This window comes from Arachis hypogaea, chromosome 13 (assembly GCF_003086295.3).
Source record: "Arachis hypogaea cultivar Tifrunner chromosome 13, arahy.Tifrunner.gnm2.J5K5, whole genome shotgun sequence".
NCBI lineage: Eukaryota > Viridiplantae > Streptophyta > Magnoliopsida > Fabales > Fabaceae > Arachis > Arachis hypogaea.
Genome location: NC_092048.1, coordinates 140,527,965 through 140,550,024, shown reverse-complemented (window position 1 = coordinate 140,550,024; position 22,060 = coordinate 140,527,965). Strand labels below are relative to the sequence as shown.

The 22,060-nt window shown below is 32.1% G+C and overlaps 5 protein-coding genes across 18 annotated transcripts; 3 read left to right on the top strand and 2 right to left on the bottom strand.

Moving 5' to 3' along the window:
* Positions 1-2,909: 2,909 nt before the first annotated feature.
* On the top strand, positions 2,910-4,902 carry LOC112792249 (uncharacterized). Its single transcript, XM_025835417.2, has 5 exons — positions 2,910-3,127; positions 3,218-3,438; positions 3,594-3,667; positions 4,473-4,582; positions 4,683-4,902. Exons 2-4 carry the CDS (start codon positions 3,220-3,222, stop codon positions 4,540-4,542), a joined length of 363 nt encoding a protein of 120 aa, XP_025691202.1. The 5' UTR covers positions 2,910-3,127; positions 3,218-3,219; the 3' UTR covers positions 4,543-4,582; positions 4,683-4,902.
* A 551-nt stretch (positions 4,903-5,453) lies between these two features.
* On the bottom strand, positions 5,454-8,303 carry LOC112792246 (uncharacterized). 3 transcript variants are annotated; one of them, XM_025835412.2, is made up of 3 exons: positions 6,460-8,303; positions 5,977-6,106; positions 5,454-5,835 (listed from the first exon to the last, which is right to left on the bottom strand). In XM_025835412.2, the coding sequence occupies exon 1, from the start codon at positions 7,998-8,000 to the stop codon at positions 6,627-6,629; it is 1,374 nt and encodes a 457-aa protein (XP_025691197.1). In that variant the 5' UTR covers positions 8,001-8,303; the 3' UTR covers positions 5,454-5,835; positions 5,977-6,106; positions 6,460-6,626. The 3 variants fall into 3 exon arrangements, with proteins under 3 accessions (XP_025691197.1, XP_025691198.1, XP_025691196.1); XM_025835413.2 differs by having other exon boundaries at positions 6,011-6,106; positions 6,460-8,000; XM_025835411.2 differs by lacking the exon at positions 5,977-6,106 and having other exon boundaries at positions 6,460-8,109.
* LOC112792248 (uncharacterized) lies at positions 8,233-9,303 on the top strand. Its single transcript, XM_025835414.3, has 3 exons — positions 8,233-8,403; positions 8,476-8,632; positions 9,026-9,303. Exons 1-3 carry the CDS (start codon positions 8,233-8,235, stop codon positions 9,157-9,159), a joined length of 462 nt encoding a protein of 153 aa, XP_025691199.1. The 3' UTR covers positions 9,160-9,303.
* Positions 9,304-10,526: 1,223 nt separating this feature from the next.
* LOC140178083 (heavy metal-associated isoprenylated plant protein 45-like) lies at positions 10,527-12,035 on the top strand. Its single transcript, XM_072213273.1, has 3 exons — positions 10,527-11,143; positions 11,372-11,444; positions 11,628-12,035. The coding sequence occupies exons 1-3, from the start codon at positions 11,138-11,140 to the stop codon at positions 11,822-11,824; spliced, it is 276 nt and encodes a 91-aa protein (XP_072069374.1). The 5' UTR covers positions 10,527-11,137; the 3' UTR covers positions 11,825-12,035.
* Positions 12,036-18,237: 6,202 nt separating this feature from the next.
* Positions 18,238-21,897, bottom strand: LOC112792245 (uncharacterized). Of its 12 annotated transcripts, none has more exons than XR_011870273.1 (11): positions 21,683-21,897; positions 21,496-21,574; positions 21,332-21,411; positions 21,179-21,245; positions 20,918-20,989; positions 20,218-20,433; positions 19,911-20,121; positions 19,664-19,807; positions 19,190-19,394; positions 18,916-19,046; positions 18,238-18,829 (listed from the first exon to the last, which is right to left on the bottom strand). XR_011870273.1 is itself a non-coding variant. In XM_025835410.2 (8 exons), exons 1-8 carry the CDS (start codon positions 21,756-21,758, stop codon positions 19,802-19,804), a joined length of 807 nt encoding a protein of 268 aa, XP_025691195.1. In that variant the 5' UTR covers positions 21,759-21,897; the 3' UTR covers positions 19,485-19,801. The 12 variants fall into 12 exon arrangements, 1 of the variants encoding a protein (XP_025691195.1); XR_011870274.1 differs by having other exon boundaries at positions 18,238-18,810; XR_003197384.3 differs by having other exon boundaries at positions 18,982-19,046.
* Between the last annotated feature and the right edge of the window lie 163 nt (positions 21,898-22,060).

Below are 22,060 nucleotides of genomic sequence, written 5' to 3'. Positions count from 1 at the left end.
ATCTAAAATTAATAAAAAAAATCATTCAAAACCTACAACAACAAGAAGAAGGAGAATGTTGAGAATGTTATGTGTGGCGTAACTGCGACAGTCACTCTCTTATGCATCGTCGATCGTGGAGGACGGATTTCTTCGGCCGGCGAATAACTGGTGCACAATGGACGATGATTGACGGTGCAGATTTGGCATGGCACAATGGCTGCTCGAATGGAGGAGACACTAAATGACGTTTCGGCTAGAGGATTTTCATGTGGCGGTATCGCGATGAGAGTGAAAAGAGTTGGAGAAAAAGATAGGACAGCGTTGCGACGAAAAAAGTTGGAGGAGAGGAATAAATAAATATTAAAAAAAATAAATATTAAATAAGACAAATTTTAATTTTTTTATGTCTCTAATATTATCGTTAATTTAAAAACTAATTAACTTTTCATTTTATATTTTACTAAACTAATTAACTTCTCATTTTATATTTTACTAACTTTTTCGTTTTAAAAAATATTTAACCAAATAAACAAAACACTACTTTTACCGATTGTGCCAACTGGTAATCTCATTTACGTATGTATTATGAGTATATAGGTATTGTTAGATTATCATTGTTATGGTAGTCACAGTATATAATTAGACTTATACTAAAAATGAAATGAAAAAACCGGAAGTTCTATTAATTGATTAAGAGCCAAGTCATAGTCAAATTTCAAGGTTAACTTGATTGTGATAGAAAAGGATGCAGAAAGCTTATCTCTCCTAATCCCTTTATGTGTTGGTCCATTTCCCATCTGCCCCTTGGGCCGTGGCCCTTGGGCACGAGGAGAATGTGTGCCCTTTTGGGTCTCTCTCTCTCTCTTTTCGTTTAAGGGATTGTCCATTTACAAATATTCAGCAACGTCGCTGGCGTAATAAAATGTTGAGAAATGTGTGTGCCTCTTCTGTCATGAATAATCCATATCCACCAGCCCTCAAAACGTGTTTCTACTGCTACTATTCGAACCTGGCTTGTATATGTTTTGTATGCAAAAAATCAGCAATAATTATTCAGCTATTTTATAAACTATAAAGTAATATGAATTTGGTATTTTATAACATTTTTTTTATTATATTACTGTAAAAAAAATTAATAATTTATTAATATTAAGATTAATTATACTTTAATAATATATTTAAGTATTTAAGTGGTTAATTATTTAATTAAAAAATCAATATGTATTATACACAAATATATAATAATTAATAATTTAATATAGCAATTAATTTGTTAGTGTGGATAAAATATTTTTATATCTTTTTATATAGAGATATAGGTGACTAATAATATGTATTAACTAATTCCAGAGTGTGAAAAAACAAAATCTTATATATCGTATAAAATTTGGACATTTACTAAAATAAGAAATTTGAAAACTTTAAACTTCTGCATATGAAGGTTCAAAATATTGATAAATTTACTGACAAAAGAATAAATTTAATTTTGTGTACATAAAAATGAATTTCGATTGACAAAATTATTTATATTCTAAAATATTATTCAAAATTTTTAAATCGCTCCTCCAAACCTAATTTAATTTATCTCACTTTTAATATCGAATCATTCGATGCTGCTATCCCAATCTCTAATCTTTTACCACCACCATTCAAAATTTTTTCATCAAACTTTTATATTTAACTACTAACATTTTCACTCTGTCGCCACTAACACCATCGTCCTCTCCTTTTTTTTAATTATTATTATTAGTGTTACAACTCCGCCTATAATACAGTTACAGTATATAACCGGTCCTAAATACAGATAAAAAAGAGGGCTGTGTTAGATCTTTGACAGTCAACATAAAATTTTAGTCGAATCTTTATGACATGGATAAAAAACGTTACTGTGCTAAAGTTAGGTCGTTGCCCGGAAGTAACGCGCTATATGGCTCGCGTACAGTGTCAAATGAGTAAGAGCCGCTGCATCGGTGCTCGGGTGTAGTGTTAAATGAGTAAGAATTTTTGCGTTTTCGTGAACGGACGAGGGTAAATAAACTAGTTCACAAAGAAAAAGGTAAAGGTCGGGACGATAGAATGTTGAGATTTGGGACTAACACTAACAAAAAAATTTATGAAGGTGGTGGATGCCATGACAAGGAGGAAGATTAACGTCATGTGCCTACAAGAAACAAAATGGGTTAGTGCGAAGGTTAAGAAGTTGGATACTTTCAAGTTCAAATTTTGGTATACGGGAAATGTGAAGAAAATATATGGGGTAGGTATTATTATGAATAAGCAGTAAAAAAAAAACGTAATAGATATCAAGAAAGTGAGAGATCAAATCATCTCTATTAAATTTGTGATGAAAGAAAATATTTTTCATGTGATATTACATCCAGGATCTATCTCAATGGCTGAAAATTTATCCATCTCAATTATGTCAAAGTAAGCAACTACTTCACTTGGGGTGGTAAAGAGAAAGAGACGAGTTGAATAAGAAAGGATTTGAGTAAGGATGGTAAAAGATTGGAATTAAAAATGAGGTAGGTTAGTTTAGAAAAACAAAATTTAAACTGTTTCTGATAATTATTTTAAAAGATAATAAAGTATTAAATAAAAAATATTTTTAAAATTTTTATATTTATTTATATGAAATTGATTAACCATTTTGTTAATATTTTTTGTTTGAACTAATAAAATATAATTAAATAATATATTAAATTATTAATTTATTTATTAAATACTAACTAGAATTGACGTATTTTTTTATTTAGAGTCTCGTTATTTTGTGTGATAATTATATACTATTTAAAATTTTTTTATTTTTATTATTTTTTATATATAATAACTAAATTTACTGTGCAATAACTAAAAATATTAGTGATTTTAGAATTTCTGTGAGTACAATTTCATTTTAATATACGATGACGTGGAAAATAAGAACTGTCTACCTCCACTGTTCTTCTTCATCCATTAATAAGTAGGGTTTTTTGCATTTGGACTTTGGAGAGTGGCAGAAGAATACTCGCTTCATCTTCGATCACGAACTCCACCATCCTAATCCAAAATTTGTCATAGCGGGCTCACACTATCGCTTCAATTCACTCTGTCTCCATCTAACTATCCATTATTGCAAGCATTCAACTTCATCGCCTTCGTTTTGGTAAACCATTAAACTTCAATTAATTCGTCATTTTATTTTCCATTTTCATTCAATTTTCACTTTCCCGGTGGTGTTGTTTAAATCCTATAGCAATGGCGGCGGCGAGATTCGCAGTGCTTAAGATCACTGGAGGGGAAATGGGTAGCATTTTAGGGTTCAGAAGGTGGATGCAATCTGTGGCCCAATCTCCTCCTCTAGCTGGGATCATTGACAACGGGGTTCAATCATCACAATCGGTTTTACCTGAGTTCAGTTCCCAAAGTTCCTACCTTGGTGGTTCTTTGGAGCTCATGGCTGTGCCTAAAAAGAAGGTAAGGTATTCCTGCTTTTGAAATTTCCCCTTCCTGCTTGGTTCTCTAGAGATAACATGACATTAGGAACGAGTAATATAGAGCCAAATCTACGTCGATTTAAGTAGTAATTGAAATGCTGTATAATTGCTTCATTTTTGTTGTCTATCATGTAGATTTCAAAGCATAAAAGAGGAATAAGGAATGGACCCAAAGCTTTGAAACCTACTCCTGTGATTGTCCTATGCAAGTAAGTTTTGGATTGCTTCCCTATATAATTTGTTGTTATTTATTATTTATACCTTTTGATTTTGGAAGGTTTATCGTTATTGTTGTCATGAAATTGTTCAATTTGGTATTAGGTGTGATACTTTGTTCCAGTGAACAACTCTGTGGTACCTATCATATCTTTGAATCTATGATACAACAGTTTTGGTAAATATCTCGTCATATGAGTTTGTTTTCTAGTTCTAGGTTCTTGTTACATTTTCCCAGTGTTATGGAAAGTGTTCTAGTTTCTGTTGAAAGGAATGGACCGGGGCCACTGAATTAGTGAATGGTATAGTGCGAGAGGCACAATTTATTTAATGGAGGATTAAAGTTGCAATGCAACTATATCTTAAGAAACAGAACCGGGGTAAGGGGTTGCAAATTGCAATTCGCCTACATGTCATGTTTGGGTTTCTCCTGTATTCTCTGTGTGAAGTATTGTGCATAGTGATGTTTACCAAGTATATGTCCACATAGAATTATACATTATAGCGGAAAGAGCAGACGATTTAAATATACGAATTTTCTGGCCAAGATATTAAGTAATTAGAGCTAAGGTAGAGAAAATTGAGATTTCAAGAAAAATCTAAAGAGTAAGTTAAACACATAAAATATGAAGCTGTAACAAAATTTAAATCGTAAAATTGTCGTACCTAGTAGAAATTTTTTAGAATTGTTGATTCATTTAAGATTTAAAATCAGAATTTCAGCTATTATGATTAGAGCAAAAGGTCAAATATTGTGTTTGTTGGTTCAGATGAGTATTTAACTTGACTCTTGTACAGGAGTTGTGGCCGTGTCAAGCGTCCACACTTCTACTGTTGTGGTGGAGAACGGAACAGGGGGACCGAATGATCAAACTATTTGTATTTAAGCGGCAGAAGTTGATTGATAGGTAGAGCCAACCATTTATAGATCTCACTTTTCATAATTAGCTATTTCAGGGGATTGGCTGTTTGATATTAATGTTTTATTTTCCTTTTTTGTTTCCTAAGCTGCGCTGCTATTGGATCTGTTTTCACGTTTAAAGATCAATAGAGTGGTGGGTGGACAGCTGGTTACTAAAATTATAGTAGGAGCATCTGTGTACCCGAGAAAGATATTTGATGTTATATTGTCTCCACTAAAGAGAAATTGGCAGCTGTGTTTTGGTTCTTATTATTCTGATGCTAAATATAATTACTAATGAATAAACATTGTCCTTTTGAAGCTGAATAGAGATATTGATCTTGCTTTTACCGGTTTAAGTACTTAATTGTTATTTGTAAGTGTAAACTGTAAGCGTGCATAATTGGTGGTTTTTGGGACCATTGCGTAAACCTCTTCGCCTTTGGCCAACAAACGTCGACTCATGGAGGACCAGTGTTGCTGGCTTGCTGCCTAGATTTACCATCAAGTATTCAAGTCCGAAGATGTGTTTATGATTGTATCCATACAAAAATAAATTTATAAAATAATACTAAGGGCCAGTTTAATAAGAGAGTGTACTTGAAGCCATTTTAATGCTACAAACAGATGTAAGACTTCAAGATGGTCATATTCAATTGAGCGTAACTTTTTTTTTTTTTTGACAGAAGAAATATCTTATTCTTGAAGTAGTCATACCACATTTACATATAAGTGAAAAAAGTTAGATCTAAATCTTTTAAAAAAAATAGATATTCTTTATGAACTAAAATTTGAGAGGGAATCTAATAATCAGAGACAAACTTAAATCTCTTTTAGTTTTTAGATTTACCTAGAAACTATAGAAAGTGCTGCAACAATGTGTAACATTATTTTCCTTTCATTACAAAAAACAAACAGGAGCTCTAAAGCTACATGTAGCTACAAATATTATTACTTTTACAAGCAGTTAAACATTTCTTCAGCAGAATTACAAGCCGGAAAACGAAATTCAATCAGGATATTAAAGACGATAAAAAACAAATGTAATTTCTGTTTGATCCAGATGTGTGAATTTCCAAAGTCATACATCAAAGCTGCCAATTCAAACAAGGTCTCCAAAAGATTAGAGACGCTCCAATAGTTATGCCATGAACATGGAAGATTTGGGTCCCTCGTCAGCAATTCAGCCTCCCTCCAGGCCTCTTTTGGTTGGAATATGGTAAAACCATTAGCAAAGAATGCCAGAATGGGAATGATTCACTGAAAGAAGGAATGCAAAAAATCAATCACATTTCCAAGTTATGGAAAGTGTAAGCTCCACTTTGCTAAAACTCTAATAGAAACCTAAGAATGATTTAACAAAGAGAAAAACTTCTTTCTTTCATGAAAGCTATTACTTACAATGATTCAAACTTTAATTTATTCCAGGACTAACCATTCTCTCCTAGAGGTGGTTAAACATATTCTAGCCACATCAGCGGGTGCTTGAAACGGTATTCAACAGATTTGCAATGCCTTATCAAAATCTCGTCTGATCATTGCCAAAAAGTGGGAGAAAAAAAGGGGAAAAAGAAAAGTACTTGGATCAGAAAGAAAAATGGCTTTTGTATTGTATGTTCATACATTCCAGAATTTGAGGGTTTTCCAGTACATTTATTGGCAAAGTAATGGATGATGCAATGATTAACACTAAAAGTTTGTGGAAAGGCATGATGATTGCAATGATATATATGCTGTATGCAGATAATAGCAAGCAAAACAGTGTAATCATTCAGTTCATTAAGGTATGTTAGAAGGAAACCTCATCAATTTTAGGAATGCAATTAGATATGATAGAACGAATAAGATTAAGAAGAAAAGGAAGTGCTAGACAAGAGCAAGGACCTAATTGCATTGTTTAGACTCCTTTTCGGCATTCCTCAACCAGAAGTTCCAACACCCTGCCAGCTACAATCAATGTATGCAGCTAGCATCATATCTGCCACAAGCAAGCAGGGAAGCTAACCAGCCACCACAAAGAATGATAAGGAAGCTTCTGACTCTCAGATCCATCAAACCCCACGGATCGAAACCTCCAGCTGTTCCACCCTCTTGGCCAGATCATGCTTCCCACAATTCTTCAACCCATCAGCAACCATATCAAAACACCTTGATATTGGCACCAATCCCATCTCAGTCATCTCCATCAAGTAATTAGCAGCATCCACAAACCTCCCTCCGCGACCACACATTGTTATCAGCATGGTATACACAGGCCTATTAGGGGGATGCCCTTTCGCTTTCATGTCGCCAAAGAAGCAAAACGCATCATCAAACTCTCCCCTCTTACACAATGCCTTAATGATCGGAGCATACAAGCTAGGAAATGGCCTGTGCCCATCCTCAACCAAATTATGCAACAGCCTAAACGCCTCGTCCATCAACCCGGCCTTTGACACAGCCGGAATCAGAATCTTGTAGGTGTTAACATCGGGCACCATCCCCAACCGACACACTTCGCGAAACAACCCAACACAGAACTCAACTTGCCCTGTTCTGCACACAGATTCCACCAATACATTGAACGTTTCCACATCAGGGACAGAGCCCTCCTTCACCATCTTCCTCATCATTTCCTTAGCAGATTCAAAGTAGCCTGCGTTTAACAGCCCCTCGACAAGAAGGTCTCTGCCCCTAACGGGAGGATTGAATCCATTATCGCTCATTTCCTTTAAGAACTGCTGCGCCTCACGCATTTTCCCATTGGAGCACCAGGCATTGACAAGGGTGGAATAGGTCCTCTTGTCGGGGGAGACGCCCTTGCGGATCATGCGGCGGATTAAGGCGTATGCGCCGTGGAAGAGCTTGGACTCGCAGAGGGCGAAGAGGAGGGAGTTGTAGATGGCAACAGTTTGGGGACAGTTGAAGAGTGAAGGCGACTTGTTAAAGACCTGGACAGCCTGGTCAACGAGGCGGTGAGTGCCATAGCATTCGATGATGGAGGAGACGGCATCGGTGGAGAGGGACATGGTGCTGGAGCCGGTGCTGTTGCTAGGGTTCTTGAACTGGTGGATGAGTTTCCACATGGTGTTGTAGTTTTTGTGGCGGGCGAGAGTGTTGAGGAGTTGTTCGAACTCCACGGAGGTCGGGGTGTAGGAGGTGGAGTGGTGGGAGCAGGCCCAGTTGAAGAAGCGGAGGGACTCATCGGGGGAGTTAGAGCAGGAGCGAAGGACGCGGAAAACCAGCTCCGGCGTGACGGTTATTCGGAGCTTGTTAAGGGTTCGCTCCATGTAGAAGTCCTTCCGCACGATGTTCGACACGTGGTGGATTGCCGTGAAGTACTCGTCCCGGTTAGAAGAGGTCGCGGTGGCGGTGGTTGTTAGGGTTTTCGCATTGAGGATTGAGTTGCGGAGTAGTTGGATGAGTGTTGCACGATTAGTCAGCATTGGATGAATTAAGATCCGAAACCGTAAACACAAAATTGTTATCTACGCCGCGTTCAGATGAATAGAGATGACGGCATGGATGCTTGGAATCGCCGATCGGAAGAAGGAGAAGGATTGGGAGATAGTGTACCGAACCAAAAAAAAAAAAAAAGTTGGTATGGTAATTTACTAATCTGCCCTGCTCAAGTGAGGATGAAATGAGAGGTAAGTTGAGTTAAGGAGAGTAGCGAGTATGGATGAGAAAGGAGGAAGCGAGCGATGGAACGGGGCGATCACGAATCTGACGGAGATGGCATCCAATCTGGAGTCTCTCCAGAAGCTTCTTCTTAAGAAGGCCGTTTTCGTCGACGAAGAAAGCTTCGCCAAAGCCTCCCTCACCGCTGACCAAGCCCGCACCATCAAGGTATTATTCCCCTTCTTCCCCCTTGTAACAATCTACGAGTTCCTAAACAATAAGAATCTGTGTTGCATCTAGGTTCTGGAGCAGAGAGTGGAGACTTTGGAACGAGAGCTTGATGCCGCCATCACCGCAGCTGCCCGCGCTCGCTCTGAGAAGCGACAGGCCGAAGCGGCACAGAGAGCTTCTGAATTGCACGCGCAAGAGGTCACCAAAGAGCTTGAGAACACCACAAGTATGTTCACCATGAATCCTTACAACTCAAACTGTAATCATAATTTGCAACTGCCTGTTTTGATCTGGAGTAACTCTCCTTGTTTTTTTCCCTGCTGTCCTTCAATATGAATGAGCTATGCATGTTGATTTTGATTTAAGAAATTATTAAGTTGCTAATTTCCATTATGGAGCAATTAAGTCCACATTCAGCTAGACACTGATGTAGTAGCCCTGCCTTGAATTTTTGAAAATTGTGTTGATGCCATTGTGCCTGGAAACTTCAACCTGGGTTCCTAGTTTCAAATCCTGTTTTGGTTGAGGAGAAGGCGTAGATTTCGGGATTCGCAGCAGAAATTTAATGCAACTCTGCTTGTCTCTTATGAGCAAAGTTAACATTTAATTTTCATTGCAGAGGTGTTTGAGCTGCACATGGAAGAGTTACGTGCAAAGCAAGAAGAAATTGCAAAGCGTGATGATGATATTAAACTCCTGGAAGCTATTATTCAAACGCTTGGAGGAAAGGAATCTATTTCCACGTCAATGTAAAAGCCAGGGTGCTTCGTACTCCTTTTCCTTTCTTTCCTTATTCATTATTTTTGTTAGAATTGGCATGTAAATTGAATCAAACTATTATGTAAACTGTGAAGATTGTTTTCCCAACATCTTTATATTTTATCATTTCCATATGAATTTCCTGTTCTATGATCTTATTTCTCGGAAAGCAAAAGTTGGCTAAATAGATATATTAGGTGGAGCCATCATAATTCACAAGCTATGATTGATCACGGTACTCACCTTAAAAAGTCAGTAAAATATGTTTTCAATTTTCATCTCGAAGAAAAACATAATTGATTTGAAGACGTGCTGTGATTGTTTCTTTGCTTTTCCTTTTATTTACCTATAAAGAAACAACTGTTCAAAATCTACAAGACGTGACGCTCTTGTGTGTTATGATATCCATCAGAAGTAACTAGGATGAACTAGAGTTTCACTTTCACAAGGTGCAAACCAATTATACCTCAGAATAATTGATTGGTCTTTTACGTTTTGGTGATGGCTATCATTGGCTTTAGTTTATAGTAATTAAGAAATCTGTGATCTTACTTTTTTCAATTTCTATACCTATTTTCTCTCTGTTTTTCTAGACTCTAGCTGTGCATGCTTCTCCACATTCTTTCTTCCTTTTATATTGTTGGCCTTCCAAGATGCCAATGATATGTAAAGAGACAATTTCCTTTTAAAGGAAAAAGGAAAATTCGATTCTTGATATGAACTGTTTGTATTACTATTATTCATATTTTATCTTATAGTGAGATATTGTATACAGTTGAAGTTTATATGAAAATCTAGTCTACTCTAATGCAACACAATTCTTGGGTAAATATTTTTCAACTGTTCATTCTCATGTTTCTGTGTCGTTAAGCTTTTGGAAGAAAGAATCTTCCAATATTTTCCTTAATAAACTCTTAGCTAGCAACGGTACTGAGGAAGTCCAATATATAGTAGCAGTTTGGAAGAATTAAAATAAAGTTGAGAGAAGGCTCGTATCCCAATGGCGAGTATACCAAACTTGCTACTTGGTATGTTTTCCTGTTGTCATTCTTCTGCATGATAGACGTTTCTATTCTCTTTTTCTTTAATTCTTCCTTTTCTTTGTGAAGGCTCTCGACAACGATGCAAAATAAAATAGCATATGTCAGATAACAAGTAAAGAATTAATACACTTTATATCAGTCACATCATCATAGTAGCTAGCTTCAGCATATGCTATAGGCCACGCATTTTGTTTTCTATGTGGCAAATCCTCACTGCTTACATGGAAAATATACATATAACTCTACAATGTTATCATAAAGTTACATGACACCGAAATTATGCTGATGATTTTCTGTTAAAATTGTGTTATTTATTAGGACAGATGACAGATTGGAGATAATAGTAGACAGAAAATTAACACCAAATGTTAAACATTCTGCGTGCAACTGTTACAATTCATCAAAGCCAAGAATTCAATCTCTCTCTCTCTCTCTCTCTGATCATAACTTGGGTCAAAAGGAAGAAAAGTGATGTTGGACCTGTCAAAGCCAATCATTTCAAATTCTGATACACTTCTTTGCTTTGCTTTGCGTGGATCGAAAGCCTTGGGCCTTGTATCGCATATTCCAAAGCTCATTGTGCTGCTACTGTCCCTGAAAAAGCATGTGGTCTTGTCTTGTACTACTTCCACATCAAATTTGCCATCAATCTCAAAACCCAACGCAATCCTCACTCACTTTAATGTGGGCTTGTCCTTGATTTGATGTTACATAGTAGTATATAAATACAACCCTGTCAGTTTGTCTCTCTCACTCATTGGATTAACCATATCATTTCAAATTGCTTCGGAACTGTTGTGTCTCAATACTCATTATTGTACTTATCTGTCACTCCCGAGTCCTGGTCGTCCTTCTTCAACATTTCATCTCTAGTTTGATTTTGAACATCATCACTCCTTAGCGTCACTTATCTCCTCTCAGCAGTTTTCATGGAGGTATAATTATCTTCATAACTTCTCATATAGATTTTCACAGGGTCTATGCAGAGGAATATCGAAAAATCAAGTGGTGTTTAATTATTTTGATGGAACCAAAGAAGTCTTACGGAAGTAATAATAGAAGAAAGCATGCATGTTCAATCAACAAACACTGTTGTATAACACATTTTAACAAATATAGATAATTGTGTCTAATAACATTTCCATCACTATCCTGTTTTGCAGATTGTGGAGTTAAAAGTGGAAATGGTTTGTGTACACGAGAAAAGACTAAGGAAATGTCTATCAAAATTGAAAGGTGGGTTTGTCTGATAATGATAAGGTTTATATTTTATATTTTATAATTTCAATCCATTGAATTTCAACTGGCTGACACAATGCATAGGAATTATTCTCCTATATTGGCAATCAATGCCACAATGATTGAGATCAGCTAGCTGTTGGAACTAATGTCAAGAGTTTTTATTGGACCAACGTGCAGGGATAGAGAAGGTGGAAGTGGATGCTAACTGCCAAAAGGTAGTGGTGACTGGGTACATACACAAGAACAAGATCCTAAAAGCAGTGAGAAGGGGGGGTCTCAAGGCTGATTTCTGGTCCGCGCAGAATGAATTGCTTAATGCTTATGTCAGTGCCACGTATACCAGCTTTAGATTCAATCCCTTCAACTTCTTCTAGTTTCTTTCACATCCTCCAACCCCATCAAAATATAATATAATAGGTTCTTTCTCTTTCGGAGTTTTCTTATTGGGTCTCTCTCTATATATGGATGACATGCATGTTCTATTTTTTTTTTCCTCTCTCATTCCATGGAAGGATGAAGGTCAGAAACCATGACCAATCAAATGTCACAAGAACATCTATATCAAAATGGTTGGGTTATGAGTTATGACACCTTTTTCTCACGATTCATAAGTCTGCCTAGAGGTCTTGATTGGCCCAGTTCGCGGGGGAGAGAGAGATTTACCATCGGAAACCTAAAAAATCTATTCTATTATATAAAAATCGGATATCTGCACTTAATGATGAAGCTGATGTGGCATGCTTCGGAGAGTGTTTTCCGATTTAATTGTTTTAACTCATTCAATACAATTTATTGCACTGACTTAATTATATCAATTAATTGATTTAATTAGATATTTAAATATTTCTTTTCTTAATATAATTTATTATAATTTATATTACTTAATTAATTATACTACATTAATTATAATTCGTTATATTAGTGAATTAGTCTTTTTATTTATAAAGTCTAAAATAAAATAAATAAATTGTTATTTATTCTAATTAAATTTTTTTATATACTATATATGAATTAACATCTATCTATCTATTCTTCTATTCTATTATATAAAAATCGGATTTCTACACTTAACGATGGAGCTGACGTGACATGTTTCTGAGAGTTTTTCTCGATTTATTTCTTTTAACTCATTAAATATAATTTATTATGAGATTAATTATATCAACTAATTGATTTGATTAGATATTTAAATATTACATAATTATTATAATTTATATCAATTTATTTTAATAGTATTTCTTAATTTATTTTTTTAATATTCTGATAGTATTTTTTAATTTATTAAATCAAATTTAGTATAAATTATATATATTAATTAATTGATTTAATTAAATTATTAATAATTAAAATAATAAATCTATAAATAAAATAAGCAATTGAGATATTTTTAACTAATAATTAAATCAAATTAAATTATATGTATTGAGTCTAATTCAAATAATGTGAATTAAATACTAAACTAAAATATGATCATTTCTTGCTTATTCAAATTAAATGCAATAAATACAAATTAATTTTGTTAGATAATCATGATTTTCTGGTCTTCTATATATAGACGGCCAAACAAAATGATAAGAATCATCTTTTTTTATCACTCTTGCTATTTCAACTCTTCTTTTCTTCTTTTTTTTTTTCTTTATATAAAATTTCTTTTATGGATAAATGAGAAGGTATGGATGAATAATGTTTTGTTGATTGTTTGTTTATAACTCGAAAATGTCTCAATTTAAGCATTACCGTTGCTTGCTAATGGAATTGAATGACAATGTGCTCGGCATACTTGCGACTTAAGAAATCAGGTCATGTGCTCGAGGTGCACCGATGCAAATTTTTGGAGCTGCCGACTGCCGCTGAATTCATTGTATAGCTGGAGCAAATTATGATATAGTGAAAAAACGTTTATGCATGCATGCTATTCTCCTTTATATATGTATCCCTCTATTTTTACAATTCACATCTTTATATATTAGATTCTTTTTGACATTATTTAAATTTGATATTTTTTTCTATTTTTACGCTTCTAATCATTTTTTTTGTCTTAATATTTTGTTCTCTTCCATTTCTATATTTTGTTTTAGGTTAATTTTGTAGTTCAAATATAATCATTTACGCCATCATTAAATGTTATAAAATTGAACCGATATTAACAATAAATAATTTGAAAAAGGTATTTTTTGGAACAATTCACCTAAATTTAAATTGTTACATTAAATAAATGATGATAAATATTTTTATATTAAATCTCTTATAAAAGAAACTTATAGAAATGTTATGTTATATGATATAATTTGATTATATATCTTTTTTATCTCCGATCTAAATTATTTGAATTGGCATACTATTTATTTTTAAATTTAATTAAATATCCAAATATCTTACAATTTAATATAATTTAATTTATATAAATACATGACTTTTAATATTTATGTAATAAATTTTAGAGATATTTTTGTAAGTTATAATTTTTTATCTGTATATTTAACTTTTAATAATATTTTTTATTTATTAATATATCATTTCTATTATTTGAGTATCAATAATGATAAAATTTGAATTATAAAAATTTAAAATTGAGCGTATACTATGATTAAGCTCAAAATTTAATTTATTTCTTATATTATATAAATATTAAATTCTTTGATTAAACACTTATTTGTTATGATAGGATATTATATATAACTTTTATGTTGACAATTAAATTTCAATTGCTACACAAAAATAATATATTTTAGGTAATTGTATATTTTTTGTTATTTTAAAAATCATTATATATTTTTAAAATTATTTAATTATGTTTATTCTTTTAAAAGGATTGCTATTATTAGAGAACAACTAATATTTATAATAGTCTAAAATTGAAAAAAATAAAAAATACAAAATATTAATATTCTGAATTTTTGAAGTATAAATCTTAAAATAAATATATATGATTATGATTAATGGTTATAATTGGAGTTTTTATTTTATTCTAATTTTTTTCAGAACATATTTACCTTATTTAAGTTTTTTTTTATTGATTGCTTTTTTTTTGGTATACTTAACTATCATTAGTTTATATCAATTAAAATTTATACCTTGAATAAAATAGATATGTGTCTAAAAAAATGAACAAAAAAATATTTTTATTTTTAGTAAAATTTTATGTCGCTTTAACTTTTTTTCTACATCACATCTTATATTTTTACTATATTTATAAGAGAGTTTTTATTCAAATTAAGAAAATTTTTTAGTTATTTTTCTTTCTTTTAGTTTTAAATATTATTTACTAATATAATAAAAAAATAAAAATAACAATGATTACTCACATAATTAAAATAGATATCCTAATATATACATGATCCTATGTATACCAAGAATTATTATATATAATAAATAATTATTTATTTTTTATAATTACTATTTATAAAATTTATTACATAATTTTTTTTCTTAATATCAATATTTAATGAATATAAGATACAAAATATTTTTTATATTATTTAACATACAAAACAAATATCTTAAGTCATCATGTAGAACAAGAAGTATAATAGTGCAAATACTTACTTACTTATTTATTCTATTTATCTATTCTATTATATAAAAATTGGATTTATGCACTTAATGATAGAGCTGAGGTAGCATGCTCCACAGAGTGTTTCCGGATCTAATTATTTTAACTCATTCAATACAATTTATTATAATGACTTAATTATATCAACTAATTGATTTAATTGGATATTTAAATATTAATATAATTTATTATAATTTATATTACTTAATTAATTGGACTACATTAATTGTAATTTATTGTATCAGTGAATTGGTTTTCTCATTTATGAAGTCTAAAATAAAATAAATAATTTATTGTTTATTCTAATTAAATTCATTAAATTAGATGACGCATAGCAACGCACACGGCAGCAGAGCGGACACGACAACGATAGTGACTGGGCAGGTGGAATAACGACGACGAGATAGAAGTTGCATGATCTTCTCTACTGCATTCGAAAGCAATTCAAGCAATATTCTATTCTTTTGGGTTTTTGGGAGTGAGGTCACAAGAATTGAGGGCAAGAAAAGTTAGGTGGCTATTTGGTTTTTCAAGGCTTTTTTTTTCTAGATTTCTAAATAACTAAAAGAATACCGTGTTAAAGATTGTATATCCTTCATTTCTTTCTTTTTGTTTTTTAATGTAGATGAATATAAAATAGATTAAGAATTGTCTACGAAAAAGTTAAATTAAATTAGAAAAATATATTATTATTATTATTATTATTATTATTATTATTATTATTATTATTATTATTATTGTAATTGAATAAATTAAAAAAATTAATTAAAAAATATCGTTATCCTTGAATTTAACTCTATCTATTATGCAAAATTTTTATTTATATGATTTATTTCTTATTATATCTAGATTACATCTCATTAACAATTATAGATAAAATTTATTTATTAATTGCATTTTAAGTTTTCAATTATATGTCAGAATTAATTTTTTTTTATCTAAAGTTCATGTAAAAAATAAAAAAAAATTCACATCAAGTTATCTAGACTCTAGAGTCATTAATAAGTTTTTTGACCAATAAGATGTCATTAATAATCTTCTCTAAAAGTTTAAGTTGCATAAATATAATTAGATAATTTTAATAAGAATAATATTATGCATTTAAATTTATCTATTCTATTATATAAAAATCGAATTTTTATATTTAATGATGAAGCTGACATAGCATGCTTCTGAGAATGTTTTTCGATTTATTTCTTTTAACTCATTAACTATAAGTTATTACGATAAATTAACTATATTAAATAATAATAAAAAATAAGATTACTATTTTCACATATTACAAAGTTGATAAAAAAAATTTTGGATAATAAATCAATCCTCAATAGATTATACATTAATTCTGTCAAAAAAAAAAATAAATAATCAATACATTAGATATTATTATTTACGTATATATATATATATATATATATATATTATCGATTATTAAGTTTATAATTAATTTTTAATCAATTTTTGGTAATTAAAATTTAAATGATGAATATTTTGCATCTAACCAATTTATTTTTTATTGAAATTAAAAAAATGATGAATTGTTAATCAATTCTAAATTTAAATTTAAATTTTAGTAAGAAAATAAAAAAAATATTTTAAATTTTATCTCACTAACCAAAATTAATTTTAAGATAAGAAATTACTTTTTATATCATATATATTGTAAGATAGTATGGTTATTTGCTATTTTTTAATGGTAAATATAGTCAAATAAAATAGTGTAAGAAATTAAAAAAAAATATTTACAAGTTTAAAAAATATTAATTTATTTTTCAATAGAATAAATTATATATTGAATAACAAAAATTGTTATCGGTTTCTTTTCAAACTAACTAATACTCAACGATGGTGTTTCGATACACCATATTACCAAAAAATATTAATCGATCTAATTACTTTTGTAATGACATAAGTTTATGAATTTGAGAATTTAAAAATTATTTCATAAAATGTGAAGTTTTAACAAGTAACAATGTTGATTATATTGTTTTGATTTCAAGAATGAATACTATAGTAATAAATAAAATTCTCCCAAGTTAATTTTAACAAAGACAAAAATTCATAATTATTTCTATTAATGAAAAATTATTCTATTTTAAAGACAAATACAATTTTTTTTCTATGGATTTTCTAACTTGGCAAGTCGAGAATTAATCCACCATATATTGATGTTCTATTTATTAAGGGTCTATCGCTAACTAATGGATTGTGATACACACAAGGCGAGATTTGAACTCCAAATACTTGCTTAAGTGAACAAATGAGATGACCATTCAATAAATTTAAATTGATTAAAATAAATATTAATTATTTTTAATATTTTTAAATTGTAAAACGTTTATAATAATAATTATTATATATATTTTTATTTAAATTTTAATAAAAATTTTTATATAATTTTATGTATTATGCCGTGTAGGACCCGGGAACATACACTAGTATAATAAAAAATAGGATAAACTACCAAAATTAAATCCCGACAAAAATAATCTCGACTTTTATTATCAACAAAAATACTTTTAAATAATTTAAAAACACAACTTTTTTTTGTAAATAACAAACAATTTTTATATTTAACGAATCACTTATACATTTGATCCAAAATTTTATAATAATATTTAATAACTGTTTAAAAAATACACACAAAAATAAAATAAAAATTTGATCTCTATCTTTTTATTTTATTTTTTGAAAGTATTATGAATTGTTCACAAAAAATATATTCTTAACAAAAAAATTACCAAATTTTAAAGATAAAAATATTTTATTTCTCTAATTATTCTTACAAAAACATCAAAATTCAATCTCTTCAATCTCATTTTTTGAAAGTACATAATTAATGTTGACATTTTTGTCACATCTTTAAATTACAGACATTTTTGTCCGCGACCAATAATAAATACGCCTAATAAATACACCTCTACCTCCATTTAATGGATTAATAAGGTTAAAATATAGATTAGATGAAATCTTAAATTCTATATCGTATAGATAATCCTACCCAAAAATAAATTGTTACTGCATGTAAGCCGTTGCTTTTAAATATCTCGGTTAAGGATTGAAAGATAATGTGCTAAACACTTTTTCCCATGTCTATATCTTTTTCTCCTTTGCTTTATCTCATTTAAAGTTAAGTGAAAAACACTGAGGAAGATGATGAAGACACGTCCATAAGCACATATATTCATTCAACTAATGTAGCTCTACAATAAGCCTTCATACCACAGCACAGAATACTGCTCCAAAAGAGAATGCAATATCATTCAATTATTCGCTCAACCATACATATTACCGATTCAGAATTCTTACTGTAGAGATTGCAACCATCCCAAAATAATAATCGACACTAACATCAGTTGACTACTCAAATTTTACTGAGACAACAGTTATAGTTGGACACACCATAATCAAATGTATGTATGTGTTTTACCTCCTAACTACACTATTGGCAAGGGTGATCATAATGATATAGCAACAAATGACAAATGAGCAAACAGTTTAATTAAGGAACAAATGATTTATGACTCATAATAGAATCTGTGAAAGAGTGACCAACACAGGAACGGTTTCACCAGCTTAATAGTGAAAATTCTGTCAGGCAGCTTTGGAATCAACAGAAACCATCAGCATCATGAGACAGCTATCGGCAGTACGAACTGCTAATACCATTGCCAACCCGACCACAACAAATAGGGCAGCAACAGTCAGCTACAGTCATTGGTTAGTTCTTCAAATTATTCACGATCACTCATTTCACAAAAAAGATGCATCTGCTACCATCGCACAGCTACAGTTTCATGGAGCAGCGTGCTACAACAAATATATCTCACTACATTAAGTAGCAGATATTATAAAGGTGAATATTAAATAAGTTACCAGTAAAATACCCTTAAAAAGTAACAATGAACATGTTACCATTGTCAACTTCATTAAAGTTCGAACTAAAACACCAGCAAATTATAGTTCATATTTAGTTCTCACGATTTATGTTTAGTATCTGCATCTGAATCAACAAATGAATGATCCAACTCCTACAGGGGCTTCAGCTACATGTCAAAAAATGTGCAACTTGTGTTCGTCACAGCAATGAGAATCCCTTTCAGGACAACTTTGTTCCGATTAAGAACAAACACGGCAAATCAAAGATAAGAATTCTGAGGAAAAATAAGCAAGTAACCAAAGAGCTTACCAATAATCAGACCATTCAGGAAAAAACCAAGTCTACTTAGTGTCTGTCAAACCAGCACGGCAAAAAACAATCATACTCCTAAAACCAGCATACTCTTGCAACCGGGTACAACTCACGACCACTCATCATCAATGACTAGAAACAGCATCAACAGCAACAATGTCAACATGCACCAATCAGGCCCATCACTTTTTCCCGATCACAACTATAAAACCCAGTAAGTTGTTCATCATAAATTAACTGAGTTTAAACTAGACCACAACCATATTCCTTTTTGAAAAGTGAGAAGTGAATATAGAGAAAGAGAAATGAACATGCAGCAAGTAGTAAAAAGAAACTACAATAACAAGATCCCTCATAGACTGAAGTACTAACCTATCAACTACATGTTCCAACAGTTATTAAATAAGCAAGTAGAAAAAACATCATGTCCAAATATGGAAACACTTAAACACCAAGGAGGTTTGACCCTACCAAACAGCACATAGATCATAAAATCCTTCAATGACTGATAAGATCATTAACATTGACCAGAAGATTCAACATTTTCACAACAGCTACAGCTGCACTGCTCATGCTCAAGGTGTCTCCAGAATTTTCATCCAAGAGAGCTTACTCCTGCAAAAGAGGGTAGATATTAGGTGTCACAGAGGGTAGAGGAAACTATCTAAGATTGCAAAAACAACTATTCAATGCAAAATTTGAAGCAAACATTACTTACATCACCATTTGAATTCCGAGGGGATGGACTTCGCGAAGCATCAGGGCGACCACGCGGTGAGACACTGCGAGGTGAGGGAGATCGTCCATCACGGCTACGATTATCAGGACTTTCACCTCTAGGACTTCTCGGGGATGCACTCCTTTCAGGAGACATACTCCTGCGGGGTGAAGGACTCCTTCGAGGACTAGGACTATGTGCAGGGGAGCGGCTGAAAGGTACCAACAATGAAAATGTCAAAAAAAAAAAAACACTTCATGGTGAAAAAATAACAGCAAAGAGAGATAAAGAATCAATGAAAGAGAACCTATCCACCGATCGGCTCCGGCTTCTACTACGACGATCATCATCATCATCATAGCGCCCCCTCCCTCGACTCTTGTAATCAGGGCTGGCACTGCGGCTTCTGCTTCGACGACGATAATCTCTGTCCCTCCCACGGTACCGGTCACGTTCATACCTATCATAACTTCTGCTACGACTTCTCCTACGGTAATCCCTGTCTCTGTAATCATCACGGTACCTGCAAACAAATGGTCTTTGATCAATACAAATTTCTAGCAGTGGCACTAGATGCGAATAACTAAACACCATAGGATGTTCTAAATAAATTTTAATTATCACAAGAAAATTTTAAAGATTAAATATATAAGATGCTCAAACACATCATCCAAATAATTGTTTACACCAGCTAATAATCAATTACAATGTCAGCAGTGGTAGTTGGAAAGAAGAAAATTTCAAAGGATTTATTTGAGCCTAACAAAGCTAATATGAAATCTGATATAAGCAAGTGCTACACTGCACACATGTTAAAATTTATGCGATACAAGATTTTCTGTACTAGAAGAGTCAATGCACTTAAATCGTAAAAGTGAATAAAACATCTCATTCCAGTGCAGAATCAGAATCAGAGAAAATGAGATAAACCTTGCATGAATTCAAGTCTACCAGCAAAGAGACAAAACAAGCTTTCAGATATATGAAAACTAAAAAGCAGAACACACCTTCTCCTTGGGCTGCGGCTCCTTGACCTATGCCTTGTTCTTGGCATTGATTCAATAATCCTTCCTTTGTGACTGTAAATAAAATAAACCAAACTTGTCAACTACCGAGGCATAACAATCATTATATGCAAGAACAAGCAACAAAATTAATAAACTTTAGGTTATGCAATTTCTTTAAAACATAAAAGAACCGATGACTAATGGATTAGAGAGCCCAAATAAAATATTGAATTTTAAGGAACATGGAAAAAGATAACATACATGCGCTCCGCATTGGGGCCATATTTTGCAAATTGGACAGTTATTTCCCGACCATCAACCATTCTTCCTGAACAACAAAATTCAAATGATGAAAACTACAAAATTATATTATCTTTTGACGAATCAAATAAGAATCAGAAACACCAACCCTACCGTCAAGCCTTTCGACGGCCTTCTGAGCCTCGTCGGCATACTTGTAACGCACAAAGGCAAAACCCCTGGACTCGCCAGTCCTTCATCAATATAATAATTAATCTAGTTAGTTAATTAATTTAAATTTAAATAAAGCATTGAAATTGACGGGGAATAAGTAGTACCTTCGATCTTTGGGGATGAAGATGTCGACGACCTTGCCATACTTGTCAAAGAGAGGGAAGAGGTCGTCGGCGGTTGTGCCTTTAACGAAAATCGAAACACGAAAAACGCAGAAAAGATTGAGTGTTAGGTTAAAAGATTAGAGAAGGAGCATAAAAAAAGGGAGAGAGGGAAAGAGGTTGAGCTTACGGAAAGTGATGTTGAGTACGAGGAGGGAGTAGGTGTCGGAGATGTCCGGAGGTCCTGACCTTCCAAAGTGAGACATGGTGGTCGGAGCGTTGTGACAGAGAGAGCGAGCAGAGTGTGGAGTGTGAGAGCGGAGGAGAAAAGAGAGTGGATTAGGGTTTGGATTTGTTGGTTTTGTGGTGCGACTGTGCGAGTAATGTGTGTATTTGTGTAATTTTGTGGGTGGAACCTTCTTGAACACTCAAATAGTTAAAATAAAATTACACTAATAATAAAATATTAAATATTTTGTAAATTAACTTCAATATATTTGTGCATATTTATATTATCATTTCACATATTTAATATTTTAATATATTTTTAGTTTTCATGACTGAATAG

Coding starts and splice junctions, on each gene's coding strand:
- LOC112792249 (XM_025835417.2), top strand. CDS start 3,220: ATGGCGGCGGCGAGATTCGCAGTGCTTAAGATCACTGGAGGGGAAATG. Junction 3,439..3,593: donor TGGCTGTGCCTAAAAAGAAG/GTAAGGTATTCC, acceptor TCTATCATGTAG/ATTTCAAAGCATAAAAGAGG. Junction 3,668..4,472: donor CCTGTGATTGTCCTATGCAA/GTAAGTTTTGGA, acceptor ACTCTTGTACAG/GAGTTGTGGCCGTGTCAAGC.
- LOC112792246 (XM_025835412.2), bottom strand. CDS start 8,000: ATGCTGACTAATCGTGCAACACTCATCCAACTACTCCGCAACTCAATC.
- LOC112792248 (XM_025835414.3), top strand. CDS start 8,233: ATGGATGAGAAAGGAGGAAGCGAGCGATGGAACGGGGCGATCACGAAT. Junction 8,404..8,475: donor ACCAAGCCCGCACCATCAAG/GTATTATTCCCC, acceptor TGTTGCATCTAG/GTTCTGGAGCAGAGAGTGGA. Junction 8,633..9,025: donor AGAGCTTGAGAACACCACAA/GTATGTTCACCA, acceptor TTTTCATTGCAG/AGGTGTTTGAGCTGCACATG.
- LOC140178083 (XM_072213273.1), top strand. Junction 11,445..11,627: donor ATGTCTATCAAAATTGAAAG/GTGGGTTTGTCT, acceptor ACCAACGTGCAG/GGATAGAGAAGGTGGAAGTG.
- LOC112792245 (XM_025835410.2), bottom strand. CDS start 21,758: ATGTCTCACTTTGGAAGGTCAGGACCTCCGGACATCTCCGACACCTAC. Junction 21,575..21,682: donor CGTACTCAACATCACTTTCC/GTAAGCTCAACC, acceptor TTTTCGTTAAAG/GCACAACCGCCGACGACCTC. Junction 20,434..20,917: donor AGCCGCAGCCCAAGGAGAAG/GTGTGTTCTGCT, acceptor ATTTGTTTGCAG/GTACCGTGATGATTACAGAG.